The sequence below is a fragment of the Ciconia boyciana genome, chromosome 2 (assembly GCF_034638445.1).
Source record: "Ciconia boyciana chromosome 2, ASM3463844v1, whole genome shotgun sequence".
Lineage (NCBI taxonomy): Eukaryota > Metazoa > Chordata > Aves > Ciconiiformes > Ciconiidae > Ciconia > Ciconia boyciana.
The window spans coordinates 93,788,189-93,814,947 of record NC_132935.1 but is presented as its reverse complement, the minus strand read 5'-3'; the positions used below and the strand labels follow the sequence as shown (position 1 = coordinate 93,814,947).

At 44.7% G+C, this 26,759-nt stretch overlaps 1 protein-coding gene across 3 annotated transcripts in view; it reads left to right on the top strand.

Annotated features, from left to right (window-relative positions):
* Positions 1-922: 922 nt before the first annotated feature.
* Positions 923-26,759, top strand: part of DUSP22 (dual specificity phosphatase 22) — a 44,823-nt gene continuing 18,986 nt past the window's right edge. The window contains exons 1-3 of one of the 3 annotated variants that reach the window (XM_072853195.1): positions 923-1,248; positions 7,467-7,500; positions 16,281-16,363. In XM_072853195.1, coding sequence (XP_072709296.1) covers positions 1,228-1,248; positions 7,467-7,500; positions 16,281-16,363 — 138 coding nt within the window. In that variant the 5' untranslated portion in view covers positions 923-1,227. Of the gene's footprint in view, positions 1,249-7,466; positions 7,501-16,280; positions 16,364-23,705; positions 24,616-26,759 lie in introns of those variants that run through there. The other 2 variants (XM_072853197.1, XM_072853196.1) reach the window with 2 other exon arrangements.

Here is a 26,759-nt window from a genome sequence, read left to right as displayed (position 1 = left end):
TGGAAGGACTGAGCATGGCGTTGAAGCCACACCTGCCAAGACTCTGCAATGAGCATCTTTCCCTGCCTGAGGAGGGGGGTTAGAGCAGATGGCCTCCAGAGGTCCCTTCCCACCTCAGCCAGTCAGATTCTGCGATGTTTGCTTCAAACTATTTGCTTTCTCCTCTCTGCTCCTCTCAGCTGAGGACATGTCCTTCGTGTACTTGCCAGCCCGCCACACCTGCAGCATGCTTGGGACCAGAGAGCAGCAGGTCAAGGCAGCATGCTGTGACAGGACACAGGTCGCTTTGCGAGGGCCTGCTCTCCGTGCAGCCCGGGCCTCACGCCTGCGGCCAAGCGCCTCTCCTTGGCCCGACGCCTGGCACCCGCACGCCAGAGAGGTACAGGCTGGCAAGTGGGAGGCTGCGGCGGCAGCTCCGGCGCCCAAGGCCTGGTGCCACCTGCCAGGCAGGCCGCTGCGCCCGCCACGGCCCATCTGAGGTCGAAACTAAACGGGTTTCGGTACCGCAGAGGCAGGCAGGCAGCACCTGCCCGCTCCAGCACCGCGTACCGCAGCCCTGCCCTCCCCGGGCGCACCGGCAGCGGGCTATTCCTGCCGGGGAGCCGCAGCGCGGCTCTGCGGGGCGGCGCCGGCGGGCGACGATCCCGATCCCGATCCCGACCCCGATCCCCATCCCCATCCCCATCCCGATCCCGCCGCCGCCGCCGCCGGCGCTTACTCATCCCCTCAGGAATGGGGCGAGGCCGGGCCGCGCCGGGCCCCCGCTGGGTGCCGCCGGCCGCTACAGGTGGGGCAGGTCGGCGGCGCGGGGGGCGCTGGGAGGTGTAGTTCCAGCGGGCGGGCGGCAGCAGGGCGGCGCGGCGGAGCGGACTACAAGCCCCAGGGCGGCCCGCGGCCGGCGCGCCGGGGCTTTAACTGCACGTGGGGGCGGTGGCGGGAGGCAGTTCCTGGTGGCGCGGCCCCGCGGCTCGCCGCTCCCGGGGGCGGCCGAGCGGAAGCCCGCCTCCAGCCGCCCGGCAGCCAGGAGAAAGCCCCGGCCAGGGCGGGGGGAGATGCGCCTCACCCTTCCCAACAACGGCAAGCCGCGGCCATCCTTAATTAACAATTAGCTCGTCCCCAGTCACCCCCGGCAAGCACTGTCCCATGCACGCTGACCCGCCGCCGGCAGCTCGCTAGCCGGCAGCCGACGGCTCCTCCCGCGGTGCTGGCGTGCGGGTCGCTTAAGCCATGGGGAATGGGATGAACAAGGTAACGCCGCTCGTCGTTGTTCCTGTGCGTGAGTGCATGTGCGCGGGCGAGGCGCAGCGGTGGCCGGGGGTGGCGGTCCCTCCCCGCGGGCTGCCGCGGCGCCCCCTCCTTTGTCTCGCCCCTGGGCGGCGGGCGCCACCGGGGCAGTCTGCGGGCTCCCGCTTAAGGAACAAAGGCCAGGGCAGGAGAGGCTTTTGGTCCCCCGGGGCGGGGAACCCCCCTTCAGCTTCGGGGGTCCCCCGCCCCGGGGCGAGGGGGGAGGGAAGGAGAGCGTGGCTGCGCCGCTCCCTCGGGGCGCGCCTCCTTCCCAGCCGCAGCGCCGGCGGGGAGGAGGCGGGCGGGCAGAAGGGGGGCCCTGGTTTCGGTGATGCTCGCCTGGGCTTCCCCTCCCTGGGCGAAGCGCGCCCGCGGGGCTGGGGGCGGCCCCGCGCCCCCAACGGCTCCCAACGGTCGCTAGCGGCCGCCGTGCCCCCCGGCGCTGTCGTTCAGTCAGCCGCAGCATCGGGCCCTTCCCCGCCGCGGGCCGGGGCCGGCTCCCTCCCCGCCCGTGTCCCCCGCCGGGGCCGCCCTGGGGGGCGGCATGGGGCAGAGCCGGCGCCCTCCTGACTTGCGGCAGGACCTGGAGCGTTGTGCTGTCAGCCCGGCGGAGCCAGCGAGTGCGGGATCAAATCCTTCAACTTCTCCATCCCTCGCTCCCCCCTCCCGCAAACAGGATTGCGGGCGCCGGCCCGCGCCCCCTCGGGGGTCTGCCGGCGCCGGGCAGTGCGAGCTGCGAGGACGCAGGGCCGCCGGCGGACACGGGCTGTCGCTGGAGGGCTGGCCCCGGTGCTGGTGGGACAGGAAAGCGCTTGGCCCCAGTGGAGATGGCAGCGAGGAAGGATGATGGATCTGTTTTGCAAAGGGTGTTGGCTTTTTGGCAGTGGGGGCTTATTGTAAGCGCCAGTTCCCCTGGCATGCCGTGGTGGTTATCAAGGGACAACTGTGATTTTTCTCAGTATCTCCACCTCTGTTTTAAACCTAGGTTTGAAAGTGTGGTGGTAACTAGCCTTTTATATATAGCTTACTATGAGGAACAGAAGTTGAGTCATCTCTTCTGTCTACATCCTGCTTTCAGTACTTTGGGAGTAGCTTTGCTGTGAGCGTGGCCTCTGACAAAGCGGAGGAGAAGAGCTAGAAATAGCTGCTCGCAAGTTGTCCAACTCTGACATCCTTGACCCTGGGAGTCAGATTGGTGAACGTCCAGAGTGCTTAGCGTGCCAACTGGGAGGTGAAGCCTTTTCATCCTATGGATAGAGACATTGAAATAGAAACTTTAGGCAAGGGAATGATCTGGCCGGTTAGTCCAACCGAGTTAGCGGGTAGGACGTAGAACCTCCCTTGGTCCTTCTCTCCATTTTTTGTTTCAAAGTCTGGGGATAATGTTGTGATATGTAGCCACTCCTTGGAGGCACCTTCTAGGAGTGGCCAGTTAGGAAGAAATACAGCTGGAGAGACTTCTTTTAGACTTCTGGTATGTTTGTAGTATTTGTCTGGGAATGTTTCAAATTATCAAAACATTTAGAGGGACAGGATATGAGATGCTAAAATTGCAATGGGGGGGGGGGGGAAGGACAATTCTCAACCCTTTAAAGCTTAGCACTCTGTGTTACATCTTGCTATGGTACCATGTGGGCAGGAATTGGCAATCTGTGACTCTGGGCAATTTGGTCATTTTAATTCTGTTAAGTGTTGCCCTGACACGTACCAACCAGAGCTTTTGGGACAAGCATAGCACTACTTCGATTTTTCTCCTTCCTTTTTATGGCTGTATCAAAGAGGATGAAATGTTCAGCAGTTCGGGAGGAGCTGGCTCCTTTAAGGAGGCTACAGCCACGTTGGGTACTGGCCATCAGGGTTTATTTTTGTAGGGGTCCCGCATGGAGGTCTGGTACTTGCCACCTTCAGAATGTGCCCCTGGATCATCTGTTCCTTTTGATCTTGTGAGTCAGCGAACGCCGGAGGGGCAAGGGGAGGCATGAAGTCATCAGTGCCCGTGTTGGGGGGTACTTGCTTGACTCCGTCTATCAATACAAATTGCCTTAGTTTCCAACTGAAGTGTGTGTTTTGTGGTAGAGCTATATGCAGACGGTAGGAGAAAATAAGGAGCTTATCCAACGGTGGATTATTTCATTTAGGGAATGTCTTTGTACTGACGCCAGGGGAAGAGGATTAGTGGTGACCTGTAATGGGTATGGTAAGGAAAAGCTCCAGAGATTGCTACAGCTGCTGTGGCTGCTCTTGGATGCTGAGCCTTTCTCAGTGGCATGGTCCCCTCCTATTTTTCTGTCACATGATATTGATGTATTTCGTAGCAAATAGCAATCGCACCTGACTTTATGTGGCCATTAGTGCTGATCAAGAGCTGAAGGCCTGGCATTCTTTTTAGGTGGGGTTTGTCTTTTGTTGCTAGTCTTCTCTGTAAAATTAGCTGTGCTTAGTTTTTTTCCTTAAGCCCACTCAAGCCTCATGACTTTTCCCAAATTAAACTGAAAGCATTGGTTCATAAATACCCTTCTTATTCTCAGAGAAGGAGAATTGGCTAGTGAGTGTGCATTGACTTAGCTACTATTCATTTTCAGGGCTTTACTTTTTTTTTTTTTAACATCTTTTAAGTACAGAATGAGTAATGGGGTCCAACTTAGGAAATCGTCTGGGTGGCCTGACTTGTCTTCACGTTTAATGTCTAACTTTGACTTGTATTCAAAGTTCAAGTTGAAGTCTGTAGTTGAAAATTACAAAGATGTTTTCCAGGAGCTGAAGTCTAGTGGCTGAGATGATGACAAGAGATTGTAGTACTTAGACTTGATTATCTGTGAACAGGATATGCTTAGTGAAGAGTTTTTCCTGGGGTTTATTTCTTGTTCATCCTGTTACAGTTAACTGCCCATTATTCATGCAGACTCTCCTGAAGGGGCGAGTTGAGTGTTATCTCTACAGAAAGGGCAGATAAGCCCTGTTCGTTGTAGGAGTTGATTCATAAGAAATGTAAATGAGTGCGGATAGTTACAGCTAATGCAACCAGTTCTATGGAAGCCAGCAAAGCCGCGCCAGTTCACTTCAGCAAGGAATCCCTCTCCCTGACCTGTGCCACTCTCCTGTACCGCTGGACAAGGTGGGCTCGTCTGCTCCCTCTGCAGCGCCTGGCCGTCTCCACAGAAAGCCCCACAAACTTCTCTGGAGCACCCATCAGTACTAGCACATCTAGAAGCAGCGTTGGGCAAGGAGTTAGATGCTTTATTATAAGCGTGTGTCTATTTAGGAAACAGTGGCAAAGTAGCCCTTTGAGCCATTTTCCAGAGAGGTGTATTCCAGAGAGGACTGATGAGAAGCATTAGCAACTGGAGCAACTATCGTCCATTGCAGGGCTCTGCTTTTGTGCAAGGTAGAGAACGTGAGCTGTTCTCATGCGAGGTACGAACGAAGACAGGCGTTGGTGTCCTTGTCGCCTGGTTGTGCATTCTTCTACATCTGTTATTTAGTCCGTGGTCATTTTCTCAATGTTTCGGATGATATAAAGAGGCTACTGTTTTTATTCATAAAGCAGTGGTTGAAAAGTTCACAAAAACAACCACCTTATTTTTCTTCTCTTCTGACTCCCACCCCTTCTCTCTCACACGCCCCTAGCAGCCCTCGGCCTTCATTTTGCGCAGCCCAGAGTTGCAGTTACTGAAGGCAGTGTGAGATGACACAGCTGAAAGTTCCCAGCCGTAGTCTAGTGCTGAAGTATTAGTCAGCACGGCATGAAGATTCACTTCTTTCCAGGTAGCTTTCACCCATAGTAATGTTTCTTGCTTCTAGAATGACTAGGACAACAGGGGTAACATCTGTCCTTGGCTGCACGGTGTCCTAATTTCCTATCTAGCATACAATGTTGCTTCATGATGCACAAATGCAAACTTCAGAATTTTTCCTCCTTTGCCAACAACAATCTAAGAAGCCTTATTTTTGCAACCCCCCAGTGTTTCTTGGTATCTTTAATTTATAATGTCTAACCTTAATGACTCTGACTGGAATTTAAGCTTTTATCCTCTCTTGAGAGCACATATTTGATGCAGAAATAATGTCCTGGAGTCTAAAATGCTATAGTCTACAGTAGTGGTGGTGTGATTTGAGATTTGTGCTGCAGATAGGAAATACCAGACAGCTATTTAAAAATATCAGAAAGGCTTTTTTCATTTTTTAAGTTTTTAAGCTTAAGTTGAAGGAGCTGGCTGGGGTGATCTGGTTGGTGAAATTCATTCATAACTTGACTCTCTCTTGCTTTAGAGCACGTTATTTATTTGCAGAATTATGCCCTTAGCAATGGCCCTTGTGTATTCTGCTCTCTGGAGCAGCTACCAGCTTCTGATTCCTAGCCTGGGATGGTGGCCTTTGAGCTGCACTTCTAGCAGAGTCATCGAGTGTGCTTAAAATAATGACCCAGTCCATGAAACCGCGAGTCTTGCACATGCAGAAGGGGACAGGAGAATGTTGTAAGGGTTCTTTTCCTTACTTGATACCCTGGCATTGGAAACTGCCCTGTTGATTTTTGCTGTCTTCATAGGAATGTCAAATTTGTACAAATGAAGAGGGAAGGAAAGAGGAGAAAGCTGTCTGAGCTTATTTGTGCAAACTTACAGGTGCCTGTTTGCACCAGACTAAAGAACCGTTTTCTTGTCTAGCTGGTGTTGTCAAGCAGCCCTTCATTTGTAAGCAGTTTAGGGTACAGCAAGGCTCCCAGAGAAGTGGTCTTTCAGTATTGGTGGCAGAATTGAGCCCTGTGGTTAGAGCTTGTATGACACAACGGGGAGAGAGAGATCACCCAGCAAAGCTGAGAGGGAGGAATGTTTGCACAACCCAAAGCTGCAGGGAGTGTGAGAAGTGCTGCAGCCTTTCTGTTTTCTGCAAGGCTAGATAAATAACAGTGAACATGACGTTTTTATCGGGTGAAAGCCCTGGCGTTAAGGCAGATCAGAAGCTATTTTGCAGGCCCTTTTGCCGGCCTGCTAACCTTTACGTGGTAAGCTGGGTCGCCTTTCAGCGGGAAGGCTGCAGCGAGACGGAGGCTGGGGCGATAATCCCCAATGAAAAGTCCTTCATGACTTTCGGAACTTCGCGGCTGCTGGACTGAGCAAAATGGGTGGAGTTTTCCCTTTAAATAGCTGCGCCCGAGAGACTGTTGCTGCTGTTGTGGTGACACTTGGATGTTGCTAAGGCTTTAGGAAGTCAGTGCTGACATATCTGTATTGGTGGTATGCTCTGCATGCACTGAAGAAAAATGGATCATACTGTTTCACCACCACAGTTCTGGTCTCTTCAAAGGATGTGGGTGTAGGTCATGGAGTTCAGGTGACAGAGAACAAAATTCTTGGCCAGAAAATGTGTGTTCAGTGTGCCTGGGCCTTGTTCATGTCCCTACTGCTGTCCTCAGGTTGGGAGGGTTATGAGAGGGTGGGAGGGGTAGCTCTGCAGTGTCACCCGCCTCTGAGCGTGCGTGCACTTGTCCTCAGGCTGCGCAGGCTGGTCCTCGGGCTGACCTTGAAACTCCCCAGTTAAAGAAAGTCCTGTAACTGAGACCTGTGCAGGCTTCTGGGAGCGCTGGGGTGAGTGGGTAGGTCTGGGAGAGAAACATGCAAGTCGAGGACTTTCATCAGTTCTCTGTCTATGTGAACACACAACTCATTGTTTGCAGCGATTTCCTCTGTTGAAGAGTCCCACAGTGCTGCAGCCCCGACTTGCATGGCTTTGCACTTCAAAAGACATGAAGGATGTCGTTTTGCCGTGCTTTGTCCAGCTTGCTTAGCAACTTCAGGCAAATCACCTTTTCTGTATGAAGTTTCATCATTAGTTAAATGAGGGTAACTCTTATCCTGCTGCGGGGGGGGGGCAGGGGGAGGGGCACGTTGCGAGGCCCACTTTGTATTTGTAAACCACTTCTGCTACCCTTGGAGAGCCTCCATTATGTGAGAGTCCGCATGATTAACAACCCCCGGCTGTCAACGAACGCGCTCGCAGCACGGCATACCTAGAGCGATGTAGTTTGAGAAGGTTGCAGAGAGGCACAAAATGTCAGCGCTTCTGAGATTGCATTTGACAATAGTCTGCTAAAGTAGTATGTTCCATCCTGTATGCAAATTGAACTTTGTCAAACTGTCTTACCACAAGATATCTATATTTGATACTATATTTCTTTCTCGCAGATTCTGCCTGGCTTGTTCATTGGCAACTTTAAAGGTAAGATTAGTTTTATCATTATCTCTAGGATTACTTAGCAGGGGTCTTAAGGTGGTTGTTTCGCAGGCCTACGGAGTTCTCTGACATCTCTGCAGCTTCTTTAACCCCATCTTGCTTCATTTCTGGATTCACCTGGTAGCACTTAAAGAAGAACTTGTTTGCTCTTTCATCCGTGTGCTGTGCTGCAAGTACTTTAAGAAAAGAAAAATGAACACCGTCGTCTCGGAGCATGCTTCAGCTGGAATTCCTGAACATTGGCCTGCCTTAAACGATTCCTGTGCTTGGCAGGCAAGCCTGTGAGCTGGGCAGATTCTTTGTAAGGCTTATTTCAAGCCCTCCTTATAAGTAAAGGCTTAGTATGCCTCCCGCTCATTGCTTTCATTATTTTGGTTATTTATAACAACTGCTAAAGAGTTCTGTTATCACTGCTTGCGAGACTGATAGGTCTGCAGATTGGTCTGACCTCGCGCTGTCCGTGTCGCGGATGTAAGATTATCTGGATTTTTTTCCTTTTTGCATGAGGCTTATTTTTTGTGTACAGAAAGACAGAACCATATTTAGAAAACACAGGAAACTTTATGTAGACATCCAAATAAATGACCTGTTCTTAAAGCACTCTTAGCATCAGTTCCAGCTGACTGTCCCTACTCAGAAGTAAAGTGATTTTGCCTGTACAGTCGTTTTGATACATGTAGACCCTGTATTTCCTATGCTTGGGTACAACAGCAAAGTAGGACTCATAGGGGCTACTGTGGTAGCCTGTCCTTCCTGGTCTGTCTGATATCACAGCTGGTCTGTTAAGATTAGACAACATCTGCATTGGATTTAGATGGTGCTGCACCTCCTCTCTGCCTCATGCCCACCCTCCCTCCCCCCCCATCCCGAAACCTGTGAGTTCAGTGGGTTTTGCCCAATCTACCTGCTCCTGGGCCTGCTGACCCCTGTTGCTGGTCCAGTGCTTGCTGCCCCCTGGGAAGTGGGGCTGATCACCTTGAGAGGCAGCCTGGAGGTACATGTGAAGTTAAAAGCTGCCTTTTGCCACACTGGGATGCAAACACAAGTACAATGGCTAGCGTGTGAGGGGGAGTTAATCATGCCGTGGTAAGGAAAATGAGAGGATGGAGGTGAGTTTATACTGGTGGAAGTAGGTAATGAAAGGAGAAAAAAGCAAGCAGGAAAAAAGGAAAATAGGGGGAAGAGGATAGTTTTGAAAATGCTTTAGATGGACCACTGCATGTGTCAGTGACAAAACGAACTACCTTGGTCACAGCCATGTTGCTTCCTCTTTTTGGTTCGTGGTTTTTTTTTTTTTTTTTTCTTTCCTGTCAAGTAATTTAGGAGAGGGGTGGGATGGGAGGATGTTAGATAGTGGAGTCCTTTAGGTTTCAAGCTGTCTGGCAGGGTGGGCAGAATGGGCCCAGGGAATGTGGCTCTCAATCTGCCCCACTTGCTGTGGCAGCCCTGCTGGTAAGCTCTTGACAGTCTGCCCAGGAGAGTGAAACTTAGCTGGAGCATCTGTTTCTTGCTGTTTTCAGCTGATGAACAGTTTGACCAGCTGAAGGGAGTTGGCCAAGGTTGCGGAGTGAGTCAGCATCTCTGCTGATGCCAGGGCCTGCGACCCTCTCGCCCGTGCTGCTCTGGCCACTCAGCTGTGCACCTTGCAAATGGTCCTTAAATGGCATGTCGCTTCTACGCATGGAGTAGAGGTGTGCCCATGGAGGTGGTGTGAGTGGGCAGTGCTTCTGGGGGCCTAGCTGAAACAAAGCAGAGACTGAAATGCTTCAGCTACCTCCGTAAAAGAGAGTAAGGATGGGTTGGCTTTAATCTCAGTGTTTGTGTTATGGAGTCTGTTTTTTAAATTGTTTAAAAACACAAACAAAATGTTCATTTATTTCTTGCTGTGACCTTTGCTCACACTGCATTTAATCATTATGTTCTACCATGAGTGTCTGTTTTTATAATCTCAAATTAGCTACTGTACCTGGAGAGGAAGAGACAAGATTGGTGTTATAGTACTTCACTAATACAAAAGCAAACTTTTATAATTCTATCTTTTTCTACATCTCCTGCCTCTCAGTGCTCCCCCAGCCTCACTGCTTAAGAGCAATTGCAACGAGCTCTCTGTGCAGTGAAGTCATCCCATTTAGGAACAGGCTGTTGGTTAATCACCAGTGTATTTTTCTGGAGGAGTTTGATTACCATGTTCTTGGGGCATGTTCTGATTTCTGGCACTTTTTCAAAAAGTGACTAATGAATTTTGAGTCTGCCATAAAGGGGATCGTTGACTGAGAAATACGCAGCAGCATATACAGTTGGCATTGGTTCGAGTATCCTGATTTGGGCAGCTGAAATGTCTAGATACTTTTAAAGACATGGGTTTACAAAATTATTTCCGGTAATGCACTTTCGAGCAGTCTCCTAGTTCTTCAGCTTGAGACAGATAGGTTAAATTGAATAAAGTTGCGTCTTGTCAGTAAGAGGAGTAACACTGAATCCCTGGTGTTGTGCATCTTGCCTGGACACAGGGCTGAGGCATCGTGGCACCCTCCGGGTCTCTGTGCAGGGGGTAGAGAGGAGGGAGCTTCTCCAGAAGGTGAGTCGAGGATCTCTCTGAATCGCTCTGATCTGCCCTCTGGAGAATAGCCTCCCCTCTCTCCAGTGACTCTTTGGGGAGCCTGGGCAGGCAGGGTTTCTGTAGCCGTGTCGAAATACCATTCTATGCACGCTCCTGTCTCCCTGCTGTGTGGGAGACCTCTGGGGACACTGACAGACTGGGAAGAGGCACGGTTGTTCCAGATGGGTGCCTTCCTGCTGAGTGAAAGCAGGATGTTAAAGATGATAAACACTGTAATCCTGGAGGGCCGTTGTCTGGAGAAGGCATTCAGCAATTGTTCCATTTGGGGAATTATTATTCAATATTCAGCAATATTTCTACTTTATGTATAGGGTTTCTAACTGTCTTTCTAGGCCTCATCAACTTAAAAAGAATCCATGACAGAGGAAATGCAAACTCCTCCGCATTTGACTGGGAGATAAACTGAGGCCCAAGAAAAACTTGTGAAACAAATCTGTGGCAGAAATGGGAGTTGAGCTTGCTGCTTCTCGTTTGTCTGCTGCTGCTGCACAAACTTTTAGGCACATAGAATGAGAGGGGCTTTTGTAACCATGTTAGGGTCTTCAGAGTAGAAAGTTAAGTGTAGTCCTGATTATGGAAAGCACTGAAGTACATGCTGAAATCCCCCTAAGTCCACAGGACTTGAATATATCTCTGGAAAACTTTCCTGAAAAAGCACAGATCTCAGCATGTCCTTAAGTGCTTGTTATCTCCTAAGATCTATAAGCATGATTCTGCTCATCAATAGCACATTAAAACTGGGGTATGTTCCTGAGAGAGTGTATTTGAGATTGCACAGCTAGAGGGCAGAAAAATTCAAGAAGAACCACAGATGTCCATACAAAATACCAAGACTGACTTTGGTCTGAAAGCCCAGAAGGAAACAGAGCTCTCGGGCTTCTTCAGTGAAAGTTAAGGAGGAGTTATTTCTTTGCAAATGGGAGCGGGGGGGGCTAAGAGAAAAATGAGGGAAGAGAAAGAGGAAGTTAATTCTTCTTCCCACCTCTAGTTTGGGGAAAATTTTGGGTTGTTCCAGTTGTACCTTACAGATGAAATTCAATCCTCTCAAAAGACAAAGAATTTTATTGTGGGATTGCATGCCCATGTGTCTTCTGCACTGGAAACCTGATGTCCCTTGAAAGGCACTGGTGCTCATGATGAAAATAGGTGCTTTGTTCCTTAAGAGATTGATATGACAGGGCTTTTTAGCCTGTTTCTCTGCACAAACAGAAAAAATACCATTTCTTCTGATAGGAGGTTCTAAATGGATGCTTGTTTGGTTCCAAACAGAAAGGTGTAGCAGTAGCAAGCACCAGACTCTCAAGAGTGTTTCTGCCTTGAATTTTAAAGAGCTTGTGTCCTTCCTTGCTTGTAATCATATTTGGAAGATTCAAGTTTTTCCAATGGAATATTTGGGGGCTTTTTGATTTGAAGGGGAAAGCCGCAATATGTGGTTTAATTCCCCCCAAAGAGTCCAGTGTTGCAGTGGATGAGCTGGAGAGTCTTGGGAAAGTTTCTGCCCTTCCTGTTACTAAGTGTATAAAAAAGCAGTGCCCACCAAGTGGTTCAGCTGTATTTCTAGATTCAATTAATTCCTGTTATCAGCTGCTTAATTTTTTGGGGGAAAAGTTCCCTTTTCTAAGGCTTTATTTCAGGTACTGAAAACAGGAGAGTGTGAAGATACCATTCCCTTTTTCAGGTTCATCTTTTGAAGAAAGACACTTTATAGGTACTCGCATTAAACAGAGTACTGGATCCTTTTCTCCACCTTTCTCACTCCCCAAAAGGGTCCTTCTGAGAGGTTGGGACAAAATATGTATTAGAACATAGTGTGAAGTGGGGACAGGAGATGCGGAGTTTTTGTTCGTGTGCTTAGTTTCTCTGTGTGTGTGTGTGTCTCTGTTAAGTGTGGATCACTGGACTCTGGAACAAAGCTCTCCTGGTGGGAAGCCATTCTCAGTAATAGCTCTTAGTGCTCTGAACCACTGGAGAGGAGGTTCTCCTTTAGGTGTCTATCTCTAGTTCTCTCCAAAGCAGAAAATAAAGTGTAGACAAAAAGTTGCTTTATTTAAAAAAAGAAATCTGGTGATGATGAAACTGCAGTCTCTATACATCTGCAGGTTGAGACTTAACACTGTTGTCTGTACTGGGCTAACTTGCCTTCTCTAAGCACTTACCTTGTTTTTGTACACATGACCTAAAATTTTATACTGGAAACTTAATATTTACTAGCTCACTGTGTTATAGGAGCATGTCTGTCTTTTCAGACTAACAACAGTCAGAAATGTGGGCTTTGGAAGAGGAGGAAGGGAGGCTGTCTTTAGTTTGGGATAGCTGGCTAATGGGAAAAAGGTGACAAAATGAAAATAAACTAATCTCACTTATTTTGTGGAGACATTTAATCTTCTAAATTCACAAGTGAGTTGCAGTTAAATGTTGCAGATCAGGCCTATATCACTGTAATGCTTTTTTTTCTCCTGTTCCTGGCAGGATGCTTTTGTATTTTGTTGTTAGCAGTAGAGGTGGAAAAGACTCTACAGCTGTTTCTTCCCATCTAACTCTACAAAGGGAGAAATCTTTATTCCTCACCTTGCATCTCTATGGAGGTACTAAAATACTAAAGTAAGAGAGAATGGTTGTATGTACACTTGAGACTTCATCACCCTGGTATCGGAGTCCTTCAGTCATTGATGTGTCTTAATTGGAGTGGTTGGAGCAGTATTGTTTCCCTTTTGCATATGGGGTATGGAAGCATGATATGCTAGGTGATTTGCTCCCCAGCCACACAGTAAGGCTTCCCAGAGCTGCAGGGAAACAAATGCTGACACCCCCCCGGTCCCATTTTGATGACTTTGCCATTACTTTTGCAATTAAGTGTTTGCAGCTCTCTGCATATGAGTAGATGTTAAGCTGGGAGTCATAAAATGAAATTGAGGGAAAAGAAGCTAAATATGGGCATGGCAGGGAGAGAGGAAGACTTCCCCAGTGTGAATTGTGTCCTTTTGTGTGAGGAGAGAGTTTTCCAAAGGCTTTACTCAAAAGTCCACATCAGCTGAGAAGCGTTTCACTGTATGAAACAGAATATTAGGTAACCTACTGTGAAGAATAATATCACATTTGAGGGACCCTTTAGGGATGCACGAGATGGACTCTGATAGGTTTCGTTCATCTTTAAATTTGGAAATGGGGTGTTTCACGCTGTGATTTCAAAATATGAGCCTGCACGTGGTTGTACAGCACTGTGCTACAGTAAAGAAGTTAGAATTGCTGTGGTAATGGTGATTCTTCTGGCTTTTGGTCATTTATCTAACCCCTTAATTTTTTTTGTAATTTATGCTATGAGACGTGAGTGACAGGATATGTCATTTGTACTGCTGTTTAAATAGCTTTGTCTGTAGTATCTGTAGGGACTTATGGCAGGTGCCAGGGGAACCAGGGGAATTTCCCCTTTGTAAACTGTTTAAAAGTTTAGATCCAGATAATATAGTCATTGGCTGGGAAGCTTTTTCTCCTCTACTTTTGTGATCTGAGTAGTTGTTTCCTAAATATATTGAGGACTTGCTGGTTACCCTGTGTCTTGGTTTCAGCTGGGATAGAGTTAACTTTCTTCCTACTAGCTGGCATAGTGCTGCGTTTTGGATTTAGGATGAGAATAATGTTGATAACACAGGGATGCTTTAGTTGTTGCTGAGCAGTGCTTACACAGTCAAGGCCTTTTCTGCTCCTCACCCCACCCTGCCAGCGAGGAGGCTGGGGGTGCACCAGAAGCTGGGAGGAGACACAGCTGGGACAGCTGAGCCCAACTGACCGAAGGGATATTCCATACCATATGACATCATGCTCAGCATATAAAGCTGGGGGAAGAAGAAGGACGGGGGGGACGGGATGTTGGGAGTGATGACATTTGTCTTCCCAAGTAACTGTTGTGCGTGGAGATGGCTGAACACCCGCCTGCCGATGGGAAGTAGTGAATGAATTCCTTGTTTTGCTTTGCTTGTGTGCACGGCTTTTGCTTTTACCTATTAAACTGTCTTTATCTCAACGCATGAGTTTTCTCACTTCTACTCCTCCGATTCTCTCCCCCATCCCAGCGGGGGGGAGTGAGCGAGCGGCTGTGTGGGGCTTAGTTGCTGGCTGGGGTTAAAGCATGACACCCTAGGATGTAGGTCTGGGATAGCCATTTCCAGCTTATTTCTAGGAATATCTGAAATCTCACTGTCTTACTGTATAGTTTTGATTTGTTGAAATTCCTTTAGCCTAAGCCCTTGGTTCACTGAAGAACTAAAATATTTCAGTCCTTTTGAGTTGTACTGTGTCCATTAGGCCTTTCAGACTGCTTCAAAGCACTCAACATTTAATTTGGATCGTATCTCCTTTTAAAGCTGTTTGCCTTGTGTGGCAAGCTATTTCTTACCATGTGGGTCATACTGATTATTAGAGATTGGGGTCTCATTGTGCTGGATATGCATTAACGCTGTGAGTTGCAGCCAGTGGGCTCTGAAATCTGCCCTTAGCCTTTGGAGAACAGAAAGCAGTGATTTTTAGGGACACTTAGGCTGCCTTCTGGGCTTCCAAACCCTTGCCTGCTTTGGTGTTCTCTGGGGAATCAAGACTGTCCTATAAACTGCTAAAAAATGTGAAGGTCGGGTGGGTTAGAAGACCTCTCCTGGCAAACACTAGCATTTCTTCTTTGAAATGCTCATTCTGAGATTTTTAGCAAATTTTATTTGTTCCGTGAAGCTAGACCTTAATTCTGTTTCAGATGGAATTTGTGTTAATTCTCTCCTGAAGGATTAGGCATCTGTGTTGATCGTGCAGGCTTGACCAGTAGTAAGTGAAATCAATGCAGTTTTGACTCTTCTTTCGCTTTTAGTAGCCTTAGAGAAGCTTTTATAATTGGATTAGGTTTAAATTTAATTGCCTGTTATTGTGCTCACGTGGATCTTGTCTATGGGGCAGTGTAATTAAATGTCCAATTCCTCTTTGTGATGTAGAAAAGGCATTGAAACTTTATAGTAGAGTGGAATAAGATGAAGCAAGAGATGCTAATTGAACTCTTGCACGTACATAAAGAACGTACAGGTGATGCTATTGTTATTTTTGTACCTAGAGAGAGCCGGTTTGAAACCTTTGTGGTCAGTGCTCTTTTTTTGTGTGCAACCAGGCTAACGTGAACAGATTATATGGGCAGATTTGGAAGGCAGGTGTTCACATCACAAAACCGCTGCTGTAATTGCCGTGGTGTGCTGTGCCATTCTCAAGCGAAAAGGTCAAAAGTAAATGGACACAAACTAAATTTTACCTGTATTAGTGGTTCTTTGAGGTCATTTTCCAGCATGCTAATGGTTTAGTATGGGGAAAGTTGCTCACTGATGACAGATAATCTTATTTTGCCTTCTTTTTCATAGAAACAAACCTATGCTTTCGCAATATCTAGCATCAAATTTTCAGTCACCCCAGTTTGCTTTCCAGTTTTGAATGTTTGAAACCCCTTGGTTACAGGTCTAGGAACCACCTTTTCACAACTGCACTTCCTTGCTGTAGTGTTTTGCTCTTTCATACGTTCGATATCTTTATTATCTCTATCTCTCTTCAGACTTAAAATTATGGTATATATTGGCTAAATGCACGTTTTTCCCTACTAGTCTGCAGGAAGTAAGGATTAGTTCTTGTTTTGGCTTGCGTGTTAATACCTCAATTCAAGTGATACGGTTCGCTTCTCTTCTCAGACCTGGATATCACAAGGTCTGTCTCCCAAGTGAAAATATCTCCTGAAAGGGGATTTGTGGGTAAAAAGGAGGTAAGCTATTTCTTGTACAGCTCTGACTGCTTGTTCAGATGGCCATCACCTGCACACAGGCATACACAGACTTATATTTCAGATGCAAAATACATGAAACTTCTGACTTAAGAACACATTCCTGAGTCACTTAAGCTTGTTCTTTATATAGTATATAATTTGTTTTGGAGTTAGAAGTGTGTCTTCCCGTTAACCACTCTGATGGTGTTCTAGAACAGCTGCATTTGAGGTTTTGCTTTACTTTATGAAGCTTCAAAAAGAAATGTACCAATGATAAGTGTTTCTTCAACATGCACAAGGGGAAGGGGAGTGGGCTATTTCAAGAGATTAAAGAAATTCTCTTCCTTTTTTTTCCCTTTATCACAGATGCCCGAGATGTAGAGCAATTGAGTAAGAATAACATTACGCACATTCTTTCAATCCACGACAGTGCCCGCCCAATGCTCGAGGTAAGAGGTGTGGGGGACTCCATGGTAAATCCTTACTTTGCAGTGGACTGTTATAGTCATTTGGGGTTAACTTCTTGTTCTGTACAACGGGTGTTTTGAGACTGATTTTCTTGTGGAAATGTTTGACAGCTGTAGTTTTGGGATCCAGTCACAGATTTTGTTGTTGCTGCTGTTATAACAACACGAAGTCTAGCTGACAAAGGAAGAAACAATTAGTGTCAATCAATATAACACAATAATGGGATTGTGTTATTAATTTAATACTAAAGGTAAGTTTCCTTCTGTGTGGAGTTCAAGCATCACATAAACAACAACATTCCTTCTCCCCCTTCCCCACTACCAGCCCTTGTTTTTACTTGGGCCCCTTTCTTGAATCTTTATAGCAGATGGCTGTGTAGAGGTTTGCAGTCCTTTTCTGTGTAAAGTAGCCTTATTTAGGCTTGGGGTGTGGGAGGAACCAGTGCTCCCTCGTATAATAAATCTAATATAGCAGGGCATCTGTAGGTGTCCAGCACTTTAACAGGAAGTATTATTCCCCATTTTACTGAAGGGAAGCTGATCTGAAGAGCTGAAATGACTTGATTTGCTGTGTCATCTTGAGCAGTGTAAGAGCTGGGATCAGGCTGCAGGCCTCCTGTGCTGGGCTGTTGTGCTTCCTTCTTTATGCCAGCTTACCTTGGAAGGAGAGGATTTTGGCTGGGCTTTGCTACACCTTAAAATCCTGCTCTTTGATCTATGTTGGGAACTGTTGTCCCTTAAATTTGTTTGTTCCTTCCCTGCATTCCACTTTTAATAAGATAAGGCAAAATAGTGGGTAAGGCAGTTGCTGGTGTTGCCCCTCAGATGCTGCTGGGAATCTCTGCTTTTCATTCTCTTCATGTAAAAAGTCTCTAGTGAATTCAGTCCTTAAACTACAGAATTTCTACCTCTCCCAGGCAAGTCAATAGGTAAGCTGAACAAAAGGTGTCCCTAGTGTGTCACAATTAAAACCAAAATCAAGTTAATGGTGAACTCAGAGTTGACCTTGAACTGAGAAGTGTACTGAAGCAGAGCTTTAGCTGTTGACTGTATTGCACTGTCCATTTGACTTCTGTTGTGCCTGATGCTAGTTAAGTCCGAAACATACTGAATTTCAAGCCTGCTCTTAGTTGAAGAGAGAAACAGTTGTACTGAGTAAGGGAGATGTAATGTTTCCTCTAGGGTGCTGTTGTCTAAAATTAATAGAAGCTTGCTTTGTTTTATTATCATGATTAGAAAAGTAGGAAGACTAATTATGGCACAGATCAGCTGCAGCCTCAGGCCAGTGTTTCTTGAGGTGGTGGTAGTTTTAGCAGCCCACACACCGCCACCTCACTTGTGGTGGTACATCTGTTTGTGGGGCTGCATGGTAAATAGATCTGGGAGCTTTTGTGGGTTAAATATAACCAAGTTACCATTTCTTCCTCTAGCTACCCCCACAAAAAGACATGAACGATTATATCTACTCAGATCTGTTCCCAGTCTGGTTTGCAGTAGTGTCTCAAAAGTTACAGTGGCATGGAAACAAGTAGTGGCTGGTTGAGGATGGACGTGCTTTATTCACCCCTGCATCTAAAAGAAATGTTTCTCCAACTGTGCATTCTATTCCCTCAGCATGAAATGTACTCTATAATAGGCAACTGTTAAAACTTTTCTCCAGTTCTTAAAGTAGTGGAAGGATTCCAAGTTCCATTTGTTTGGGAGCTGAGCTGATTATTAATTACTTTATCATTCATGGTGTTACTGCATTGCTTTGCAAATAAATGCTTCTGTTTAGGAACAAAGGCCTAGAAAACATCTGTTAGGTTGTGTTATTTCCTTTGTTATTTACATCTTTACCAGGTTGTAGGTAGGTTTGTTTACAGCTTTTGTATCCACACTGTGCTTGGGGCTTGTTCTCAAGTCCACTGAAGTCAAATGGGAATGCTTTCCCTACGTGTCTCCCTCTTTCCCTTTCCCCCCAGATTTCATTCTTGGAAAGTGAGGGCTTACATTTGTGTTTAGAAAACCATCTGATGTTATTCAGACCTTTAAACGTGGAATTGCAGTGGTACGAGAATCTTTTTTTTTTTTCCTGAGCTTCCCTGTTTTGTGTACGTATATTTATATGAATGTTGATCATCTGTAAAAAGCTGCCCTTTCTTGGACTGCAGTAGTTGCATTTGTCTTTTGCTAACAATATTTTATCTCAAGTATTTCCTAGTCAAGCTATAGGAAATGCTACAAATATTTCATTAAACAAAGCTTTCTGTGCAAGCCACGGAAGGTAAGTGTTTTTAGATATCAAAAACTCAATAGTGTTGTAGTAACATGTTGTCAAAGAGAATTTGGTCTTTATGGCTGTCTGTGAAACAAACGAATATGGATGCATACCTTAGCTCTCAAAAGTGACAAATTACCCACATTTTGCTTGTCAGATTTTGAAGTTTCAGTAATGATTGTTTTGATGCAATAATACTTCTGATACAGTACTTAAAGCTGATAGTGGTGCGTAGAGAATGAAAATGACCAACCTGGCTTCATTGTCCATACTCAAGAATGCAATACTCAAGAAATAAAAGCAAATGTGAGTGTATGTGGTGAATATGATCTTGCTACAGATTGTAAAATTATTTTCTACTTTAGTAACTTACAGCATTGCCCCTCTCTGTGATACTACAGACCATTTTTACTTGATTATGTTTAAAATATTCACAGCACCTTTAAAAAAGTGTGCTTTCCTCTGTGCTTTAAATACTGCAGTATTTGTATATATGTTGCTGTAGTTCCTCATAGCTTACTAACTTACTAGAAAATGATTGAAGAGTTTCACAAAAAATATTTGTTGTATCGGTTTAGGTTTCATAGTGTGTACCTGTTGAGAAGTAACTTAAAACCAACCAAACAAAACAAAAGAAGAATGTTTTCTTACTGAAATTTGGGTTCAGACATTATCTCAAGGATCATTTACAAACCCTCATGGATGTCTGATTTATGGGTGGCTCATAATCAAAGTTTGGCCTTAGGAAGTTATTGCATACTTTCATGCTGGAATAACTGGAAAAAGTAGGCTTAAAAATCTATTGGATTCTAAGACTTTTTATACCTTTAGACATTGGCAGCCTGCATTAAGTACAAGACATAGAATTGTTTTATAAGACCAAGTGATTTAGACTGGAAGAAATTTGCCAAAATCTGGCCTGAACTATATTGCAGTGTTGCTCCTTAGTTCTTTTTGTATAAACTGTTTCAAGGAAATTTGTCCTCTAATAAAACCAAGCCTGAAATTAATTTATATTTAGAGAGCATCCTAAGGCTATTATTCCAATGAAGTACACCACTTAGGTAAGCATTTTGTAGTTTAAAGATGCACGTTTATAATTCCATCAGAAAAAACTATAGGTAACTGGTGACATGTCCAAGAGAAAGGACTGCATGCTGCATGGAACAAGATTTGTTATTTCAGATGCACAGAAGTCAGCCCCTGAGTAAGAGCGGTGCCCAACAGCATCATGTGTGTTCCCACAGAGGCAATAGCTCTGGTGAATCAAGTTGGCTCCTCCAGAGCACTGGATGGCTGCCCATGGAACACTCACAGATGTTTTATAAATCCACACAAAAGCCATATACGGAGGAGAATAATTAGGTTTCTTGCCACCTGCTTTCTAATCTATTTCTCAGCTAGTTCAGGTTTTAAAATCTCTGTTCAGAACGTGAGAGATACTGAAAGGAGGATGAGGAAACAGGTATCTCAGAGTGTGCTTTAAATAATAGTATATCTGGCAGTGACTTTGTTGGATCTCTTGGTAGAACTCCCTTTTTAAAGCTAGGACAAACAGCTGTTGGGGTTGGAGGCCAAAAGGTCTGACTGTTGTGGTATCCATATATCCTAACCAAGCTGGTGTGGTCAGTCAGAACCCACAGAGAATGTGGAAGCACTTTTAACTAATCCTGAGCAATTCTTCCTCCTGTTGCTTCAAAGGACTCCAGCTAGGTGTTACTTTGCTGCATTAGATCTGTGTCTAACAAATTTTGTGCCAGTTGACCTAAGTGAAGGAGATAAAGGCAAATCTTGTTAATCTTGCTTAGAAGAATCTGGTTGCAGGTCCATTGAAACCAAGAGTGTTTCTCCAGGTGTTCGACCCTGTTCCGGGGGATGTTACATGGAGATGAATGTGGGCCCAAACCAAATAGGATGTTGTTGTGGATTTTGCAGCTGCTTGAAAACAGCTGCATCCCATTCTGGAAAGTGTGTGCTGTGGTGAACAGTTATGTCCAAGCAGCTGGACTTGCAGCATCCTTAATCCTCACTCTTACCCTTCTCCCCTTGCCCCCCCCAACCACACACATACACACACGGGCTTAAATACTGTCAAAAGCAAAGAATGCTTCCTCCAGTGCATTGGGCAGTGATTGCTGTGTGTAATGCAGGAAGGAATACAGCATGAGTCCTGGGGGAGGAAGGGGTGCTAAAAGGTCTGGTCAGGCAGTCATTCAAGCCCTGTCCCAGAGAGGTATTATCCCCAAAGAGAGGCAGGGGTGGTCTGATGACAGTCCGTGGGTCCCCATGCGGAGAACCCACCTTAGACAACAGCGTGATATGCGTGGCTGACAAACGATGTCACGCGGATTCAGACTGGAAGTAAGCAAGGCTTTAACCGTGAGGGTAAGTAATTGCTGAAATATATTGCCAGAGACAACAGTGGATTTTCTTGCGTGCTCCATTTTTGTGTGGAAGTTGATTCCAGTAATGCTGGGTTACAGAGGTCTCCGAGCTTTGCACTTTACAGGTAGAGCATTGCACAGTCCTTGGTCCATCTGAGATGCTTTGAGGTGCCAGTTGTGGTGACCGTTGTGTGCATTATAGACACCTGTCCATCAATCAGGAAATGGACTGAAACTACCAGCTTTTTTCACACGGTCCACCACACATTTGTCAGTTATTAGTAATTTTGCTGTTGCTCTTGACCTGCACCAGAGGTTTGATCTAGTAAATGTATGAATCCTGTTACCAGTCGCCTGTGGTTGTGGAGTCCTTTCGCATTAATTTATAGCATTATCATTATCAGACTGACCACTGCTGCATCTCAGGAAGCTCTGTATGCTGCGCTCATCTTGGAGACATTGTAATGATCACAGTAATGTAGATCTTAAATCAACAAGAGTTTCCCTGGGCATTCCTGTACTGTCCTCTGCCACAAAAGCTTTCTGTTGTTCACTCTGTTTATGACAAATTGCATTGAGTAGGCTTTTGCATGTGTGCTGCTTCTGTATGCATGTTAGTTTTCTTTCTTTATTGTCTGTTGCTACCTAGTATTTGTTTTGGTTTATTTTTAGTGTGTTGTTTTTTTCAGATGAGGAAAGAGTAGATCAGTATATGTGATGCTTTCAGTTAAAGTCATTTGGATGAAGCGTAAGTAAATGAAATCCCAACAAAACATGCACAATTTTTTGGGTTGGGGGGTATTGTCATCTCTCTCTCTGCTCAGTACCAAGGCTGTCATAAGTTTTTGGCATCTCCATTTAATGTGAATAGCTGATCTGTGTCCCTGTGATACTCGTGTACCAGCTGGTTCTGTTTGTCGGATTTCTTCTCCAGACAAAAAGAGTGATCTTAAAGCACTATATAGAATTTTTTAAATGTTGCAATAATGTCTTCTGGTTGCTGAGAAAATACTCTGTGATATCTTTGAAACATTTGCTCTTCTTTTTCTCTAACTTTCCTAAAATATTAGCTTTATAGGTTATGGTTTTTGCCCCTAATTCTGCATAATTAACCAGAGCACCCTCAGAGGACAGTTATTTATTCTTCTTTCTTTGTATTCTGATGCCATTAAACAATATCATCTTAATCTGGTACATGCTATCTCCAGAGCAGTGATTTTCCTCCCTTTTTTCCTGAATTGATGACTAACTAAATAAGTGTTGATACGGTAGGCGGGTGGAGGGGTGGCGAAGGCAGAGAAGAGCTAATTGCTGAATGAACTAAGCATCTTTCTTGTCCAATCTGTTAGCTTTTGCAACCAGCACAACTTAAATGAACTGTATCTTTGAAAATAAAAAACTTCACAGGCCAGATCATCTTATAAAGAATTTTAGGGGTGTTTTTATTTTCCTTGCAAATTTTAAAATTTTAATCAGAGTAGAAATAGGGTTTCAAATACTCAGTATCGAAGAAGCTGAACGGAAAGGGAAGAGCGTAGTTAAAAATCTGTGCTGATCTTTTTAGAACAATCTTTCATACTCCCTGAGTAAACAGTCAAATGCATTAATAGAATACAGGCAAGAAAAAGATGCTGCAACTGGAACAGAACCACTAAGTGTGAGGAATAGAAGTTGTAGAAAAATAAGGATGCTACGGAGAAGCTGTATAACTTCTCTGCACCAGCTTTATCTCTGCTGAATGCTGTGATATACCTGTTTTATAAGGTGTTAAGGATGAGAAGGTTGCAGCTGGGGAATCACAAGAGGAAGTGCTGGATCAAGTTTATGAATTTAAAAAAAAAAGTGTATGACTAGCTGGTAAATCCAGACCTTTGGACGGAAGTGAAGAGCTAAATGACTGAATACCTGTCAAAAACTGGGGAGTTTTTCTAAGATCAAATGGTCATAGCCTGCAGACCTAGTATAGATAATGCATTCATATCAGCTTGCATTAAGATCTGGAATCTCGTTTCATATATTTTAAGCCTGGCTGGACGTTGAAAATTTTAATGCAGTTTTAGCTGGGCGTGGTAGTATTGCATGTTTACAGATGATCCTTAGATCAGTTTTTTAGAAAAGTAAACTAAGCTATAGAGGAACTGAACTGGTAGCTCTGGCACAACGCAAGTAATCTGCTTAGCATAGTTTGGATAGTATTTTTGCAGCTATTTTGCTTTTTGCTATAGAAACCTATCATATCTGCTGTTAGCACTTAATGTGATGAGGTTTACTATGGGGGAGTTTTTACTGAAGCTTTGAAGGGGAATAGCCTCATGTCCTTTTAGTATTCTAATTCTTTCTATCACCGGTTTGTGGAAACATCTTTCTTTCTCTCATGGTTGCACATTCTGGACTGACTTCATCTTTTGTGTCTGTATAACAGGGATTACCCTGTGCTAAAACAAAAGAAAAAATTCCTGTGTTATGTCCCCAGCTCCCCCAGTTGATAACTCTGGAAGTGCTGAAAGCTGCCTTAGTGCTTTCTTCTTTGGTTCTGTAATCTGAAGGAATATCCTCACAGACACCAGTCCAGAAAGCATTTGTCTGGACTCCAAAGCATATCACTGCTCAACACGAAATAACTAAATAGGGAAATATTGGGAAACCAATCAGCCCGGCTTTTTTTTTTTTTTTTTTTTAGGAAAAAGCATATGCTAATTCTGGACAGATGCTGCTCAGCAAGTGAGAACTGCCAGTCTATTAAAACCATGTTACGATGTTGGATAGCATACAGAAGTCTTGAGCTGTAGGAGGCCATTCATATATGAAAATTGCATCTTGATGACATGATGAGAGAAGTCCCTGCTGCGTATGGCTGGGCAACGTGTTCTCTGCACAGGCTCTGCTGTTCTTGGTATCCAGCCCAAAGACTTATGGGAACTATTAAAGACGGAGATGGCAAGACAGCCTTCAAAATCAGAGTTGCTGATATCATACCGCAAAGTCATTGCTGTTGTATAAAGATCAGCTCTGCAAATTAATGATTTAGTCAAGTCAGACTGTTGCATTTCCATCTATAGCACTAAGCTCTTATATCACCAGTGCTGGAAGCTGTCAATTTTCAGCCTTTATGCTACCATCAAGAGGAAGTGTACAAGCACTTCTTCTAATAAAAAACTTAACTTTCTTCTATGTTGTTTCACTGCCTTTTCATGGTAAGGGTTTCCCCTCATGAGACGTTTCAGAAGACCATGCTGAGCAAAACAGCTACCATTTTTCTTTCAAGTGTAGTGGCACCAGAAGATTCTCTCTAGTTTGAAGTAATGCCCTGTCTGGCTTTGGCTCTGCTTGTGAAGTTGGGACCTCTGACTAATTTTTCAAAAATGGCTTTGGTAGCCCATGAAGAAGCCTCCAAGAGACCTCCACAAAGCGGCTTTTGAAGTGTGTCAGGCCGGGCCTTCATCATGAGGTACCCTTGGCAGAGGCTGCTGTGGTGATGCACTAAATTAGTTGGACTTGCTCAGCACACGCTAGCTGTGTCAGGGGAAGCACGTTCCTGTAGTGGCAGATGGCAGGGAGGAGAGGATGAGGACCGTTTGAAGCTTTCGATGGTGAGCTGTTTGCACAAGAGATGTTTAGACCAGTAAACGCCTGGTGTTTCTCATTGCTTGGTTACAGTGTTGACCAGAACAGAGCAAACGCTCTGACCTGCTTTGTGCAGAGGAGATTTTTGTGCAAGGGAGAGTGTGTTAATCGATGCTTGTAATGTGCGCGTATTCCAGAGGGGTAGCGATCATGTTCCAGCATTCCCTGAAAGAAAGAGGCAGGTGGGATATGATGTTTTATTGTAGTACTCAGAGATCCCTTTGAGGGTTCAGGGACCAAGTGTGATAGGTAGTGCTGAGATGTTAGATATGCCCCGACGTGCCCGGGGGCTTGAATACATCATCTAGTCAAGGCAGACTGACAAGGTCCTTCCTCTCAGCTGAAGTATGTAGTCCTGTAAATATTGTTGATGTGTCCTAAAGGAGATAAACATCAATTTAGTATAAACTTATTAGTGTTTTCTCCCACTCAGCATTCCTTCAGATGAGCCAGGTTAGAATTGGAATTCAGGGTTAGAATTAGAAATGATATGTGCAGCTCTTTGTGCAAGTAAAATCCTTAACTCTTCAACGTTTCCCTCTTACAATTTTAGACAGGGTGATAGACAGGAGAGATGGGGAAGGAGGACTTTAACAGGACACTTTATATTTGTGATTGCACATTCCAACCTTAATGATATGGACTTTCAAAAGTGTCACTGAGACTACTTCCTAAGAAAACCATGAACAAACATTGCAAAAAAACCCCCATGACTTGTAAAAACTGTTGTATTATTCAAGATAACACAAACCAAATGTATAAATTCTATTGCAGGAGCATCGCACTTTGTTGTTCATATTCTTCATGTAATTTCAATTTCATTTATAATATTTTTCAAAACCAAACCTGAGTGTGTTGTTCACTAAAGTCAATTAGTGGTTGTTTTTTGCTGAAACACAAATGTATTTTCTATGAGTCATTAATAAAATCAGCACCAATGGTGATTGCTACAGAAAGTAACTGAAAGGACAAACAAACGGTTGAACGGTTTTCAGTTTAGCAGGTTCAGTTTGGTGCATTACTGGACAAAACCCTTGCTAAACTCTTGTTGGTTTGGCTTGAGGAAGCTTTGTGCCGGCTGTTTCCCACTTTAGCTTTTTTACTGAAATGCCCCTAAACAAAAATAAGTCCTCCTGCCCTCATCTGTTGATGTGACGACTCAAATTAACACATGGTTTTTGACTAACCTGAAAGAACTTGCCAGGTGCTGGAGGTTTTCTATTTGCATCTGGGTTCACAAATTTAAGTTGAGGGGTTTAGGTTTAAAAAAAATTTCTTGGAAGTCGTTGATGGTATCTTTACATAAATTTAAATAGAGAGGTTTAATGCCAAAAATACAATCCTGCTCTTTTTAAACTTTTTTTTTATAACCCCTTCCCCCCATCCCCTGCCCTTGGAGAACAGAAATTTTGTAATTTGAAGTTCTTTCCCCCTTTCCTCGCTTTTTAACATCTGAAGTTCTAGATTCAGGTTTCCAGTGCTAACTAGAACCTCAGAAATGTTGTGTATACAGCAGTGGCAGGGATAATGTTCTGAAGAATATCTGTAAAAAATATTACTTGGAAAACCCACTAAACATGAAATAATGAGTAGCATTTTTAGTCCTTCCTCTTATTCTCATGCATACTGTTTTGCTAGAGTACTCGGTTTTAGATAAAAATCGCCGGACAGTTTTCTTTCATGGATGCACTGCATGTTAGTATGATTTAGGGTGTAATCAAACTGAGCATCATTCTTAATGACTTCAGAACATCTTTGATCGTTACAAAGGAGCAAACATCCACATAGGTGCTGCATTTGTCTCACAGTACTGTTCTTTGCACCTTATCCTGTTCAGAGTCAAAATTATTCTTGGTATTGTGCGATTAAATTTGTGCATGCTCTTTAGAGATTCTATTCTCAGTTGCTGACCCATTATCTGACATGTAGCACTTACAGATGTGTCATTTTGCTACTGCAAAATTCTACATGTTCTTCTAAAAACCCCCAAATGCCAGTTTTTACAAGTTTAGTTAAAATGAAGCTGGAGTTTTTTAAATAGATTATAGGTAAGTAGAATAGAAACAGAGTGTTCCTTAAGAAACTGGACTGTTACATTTCCTGGGCACTT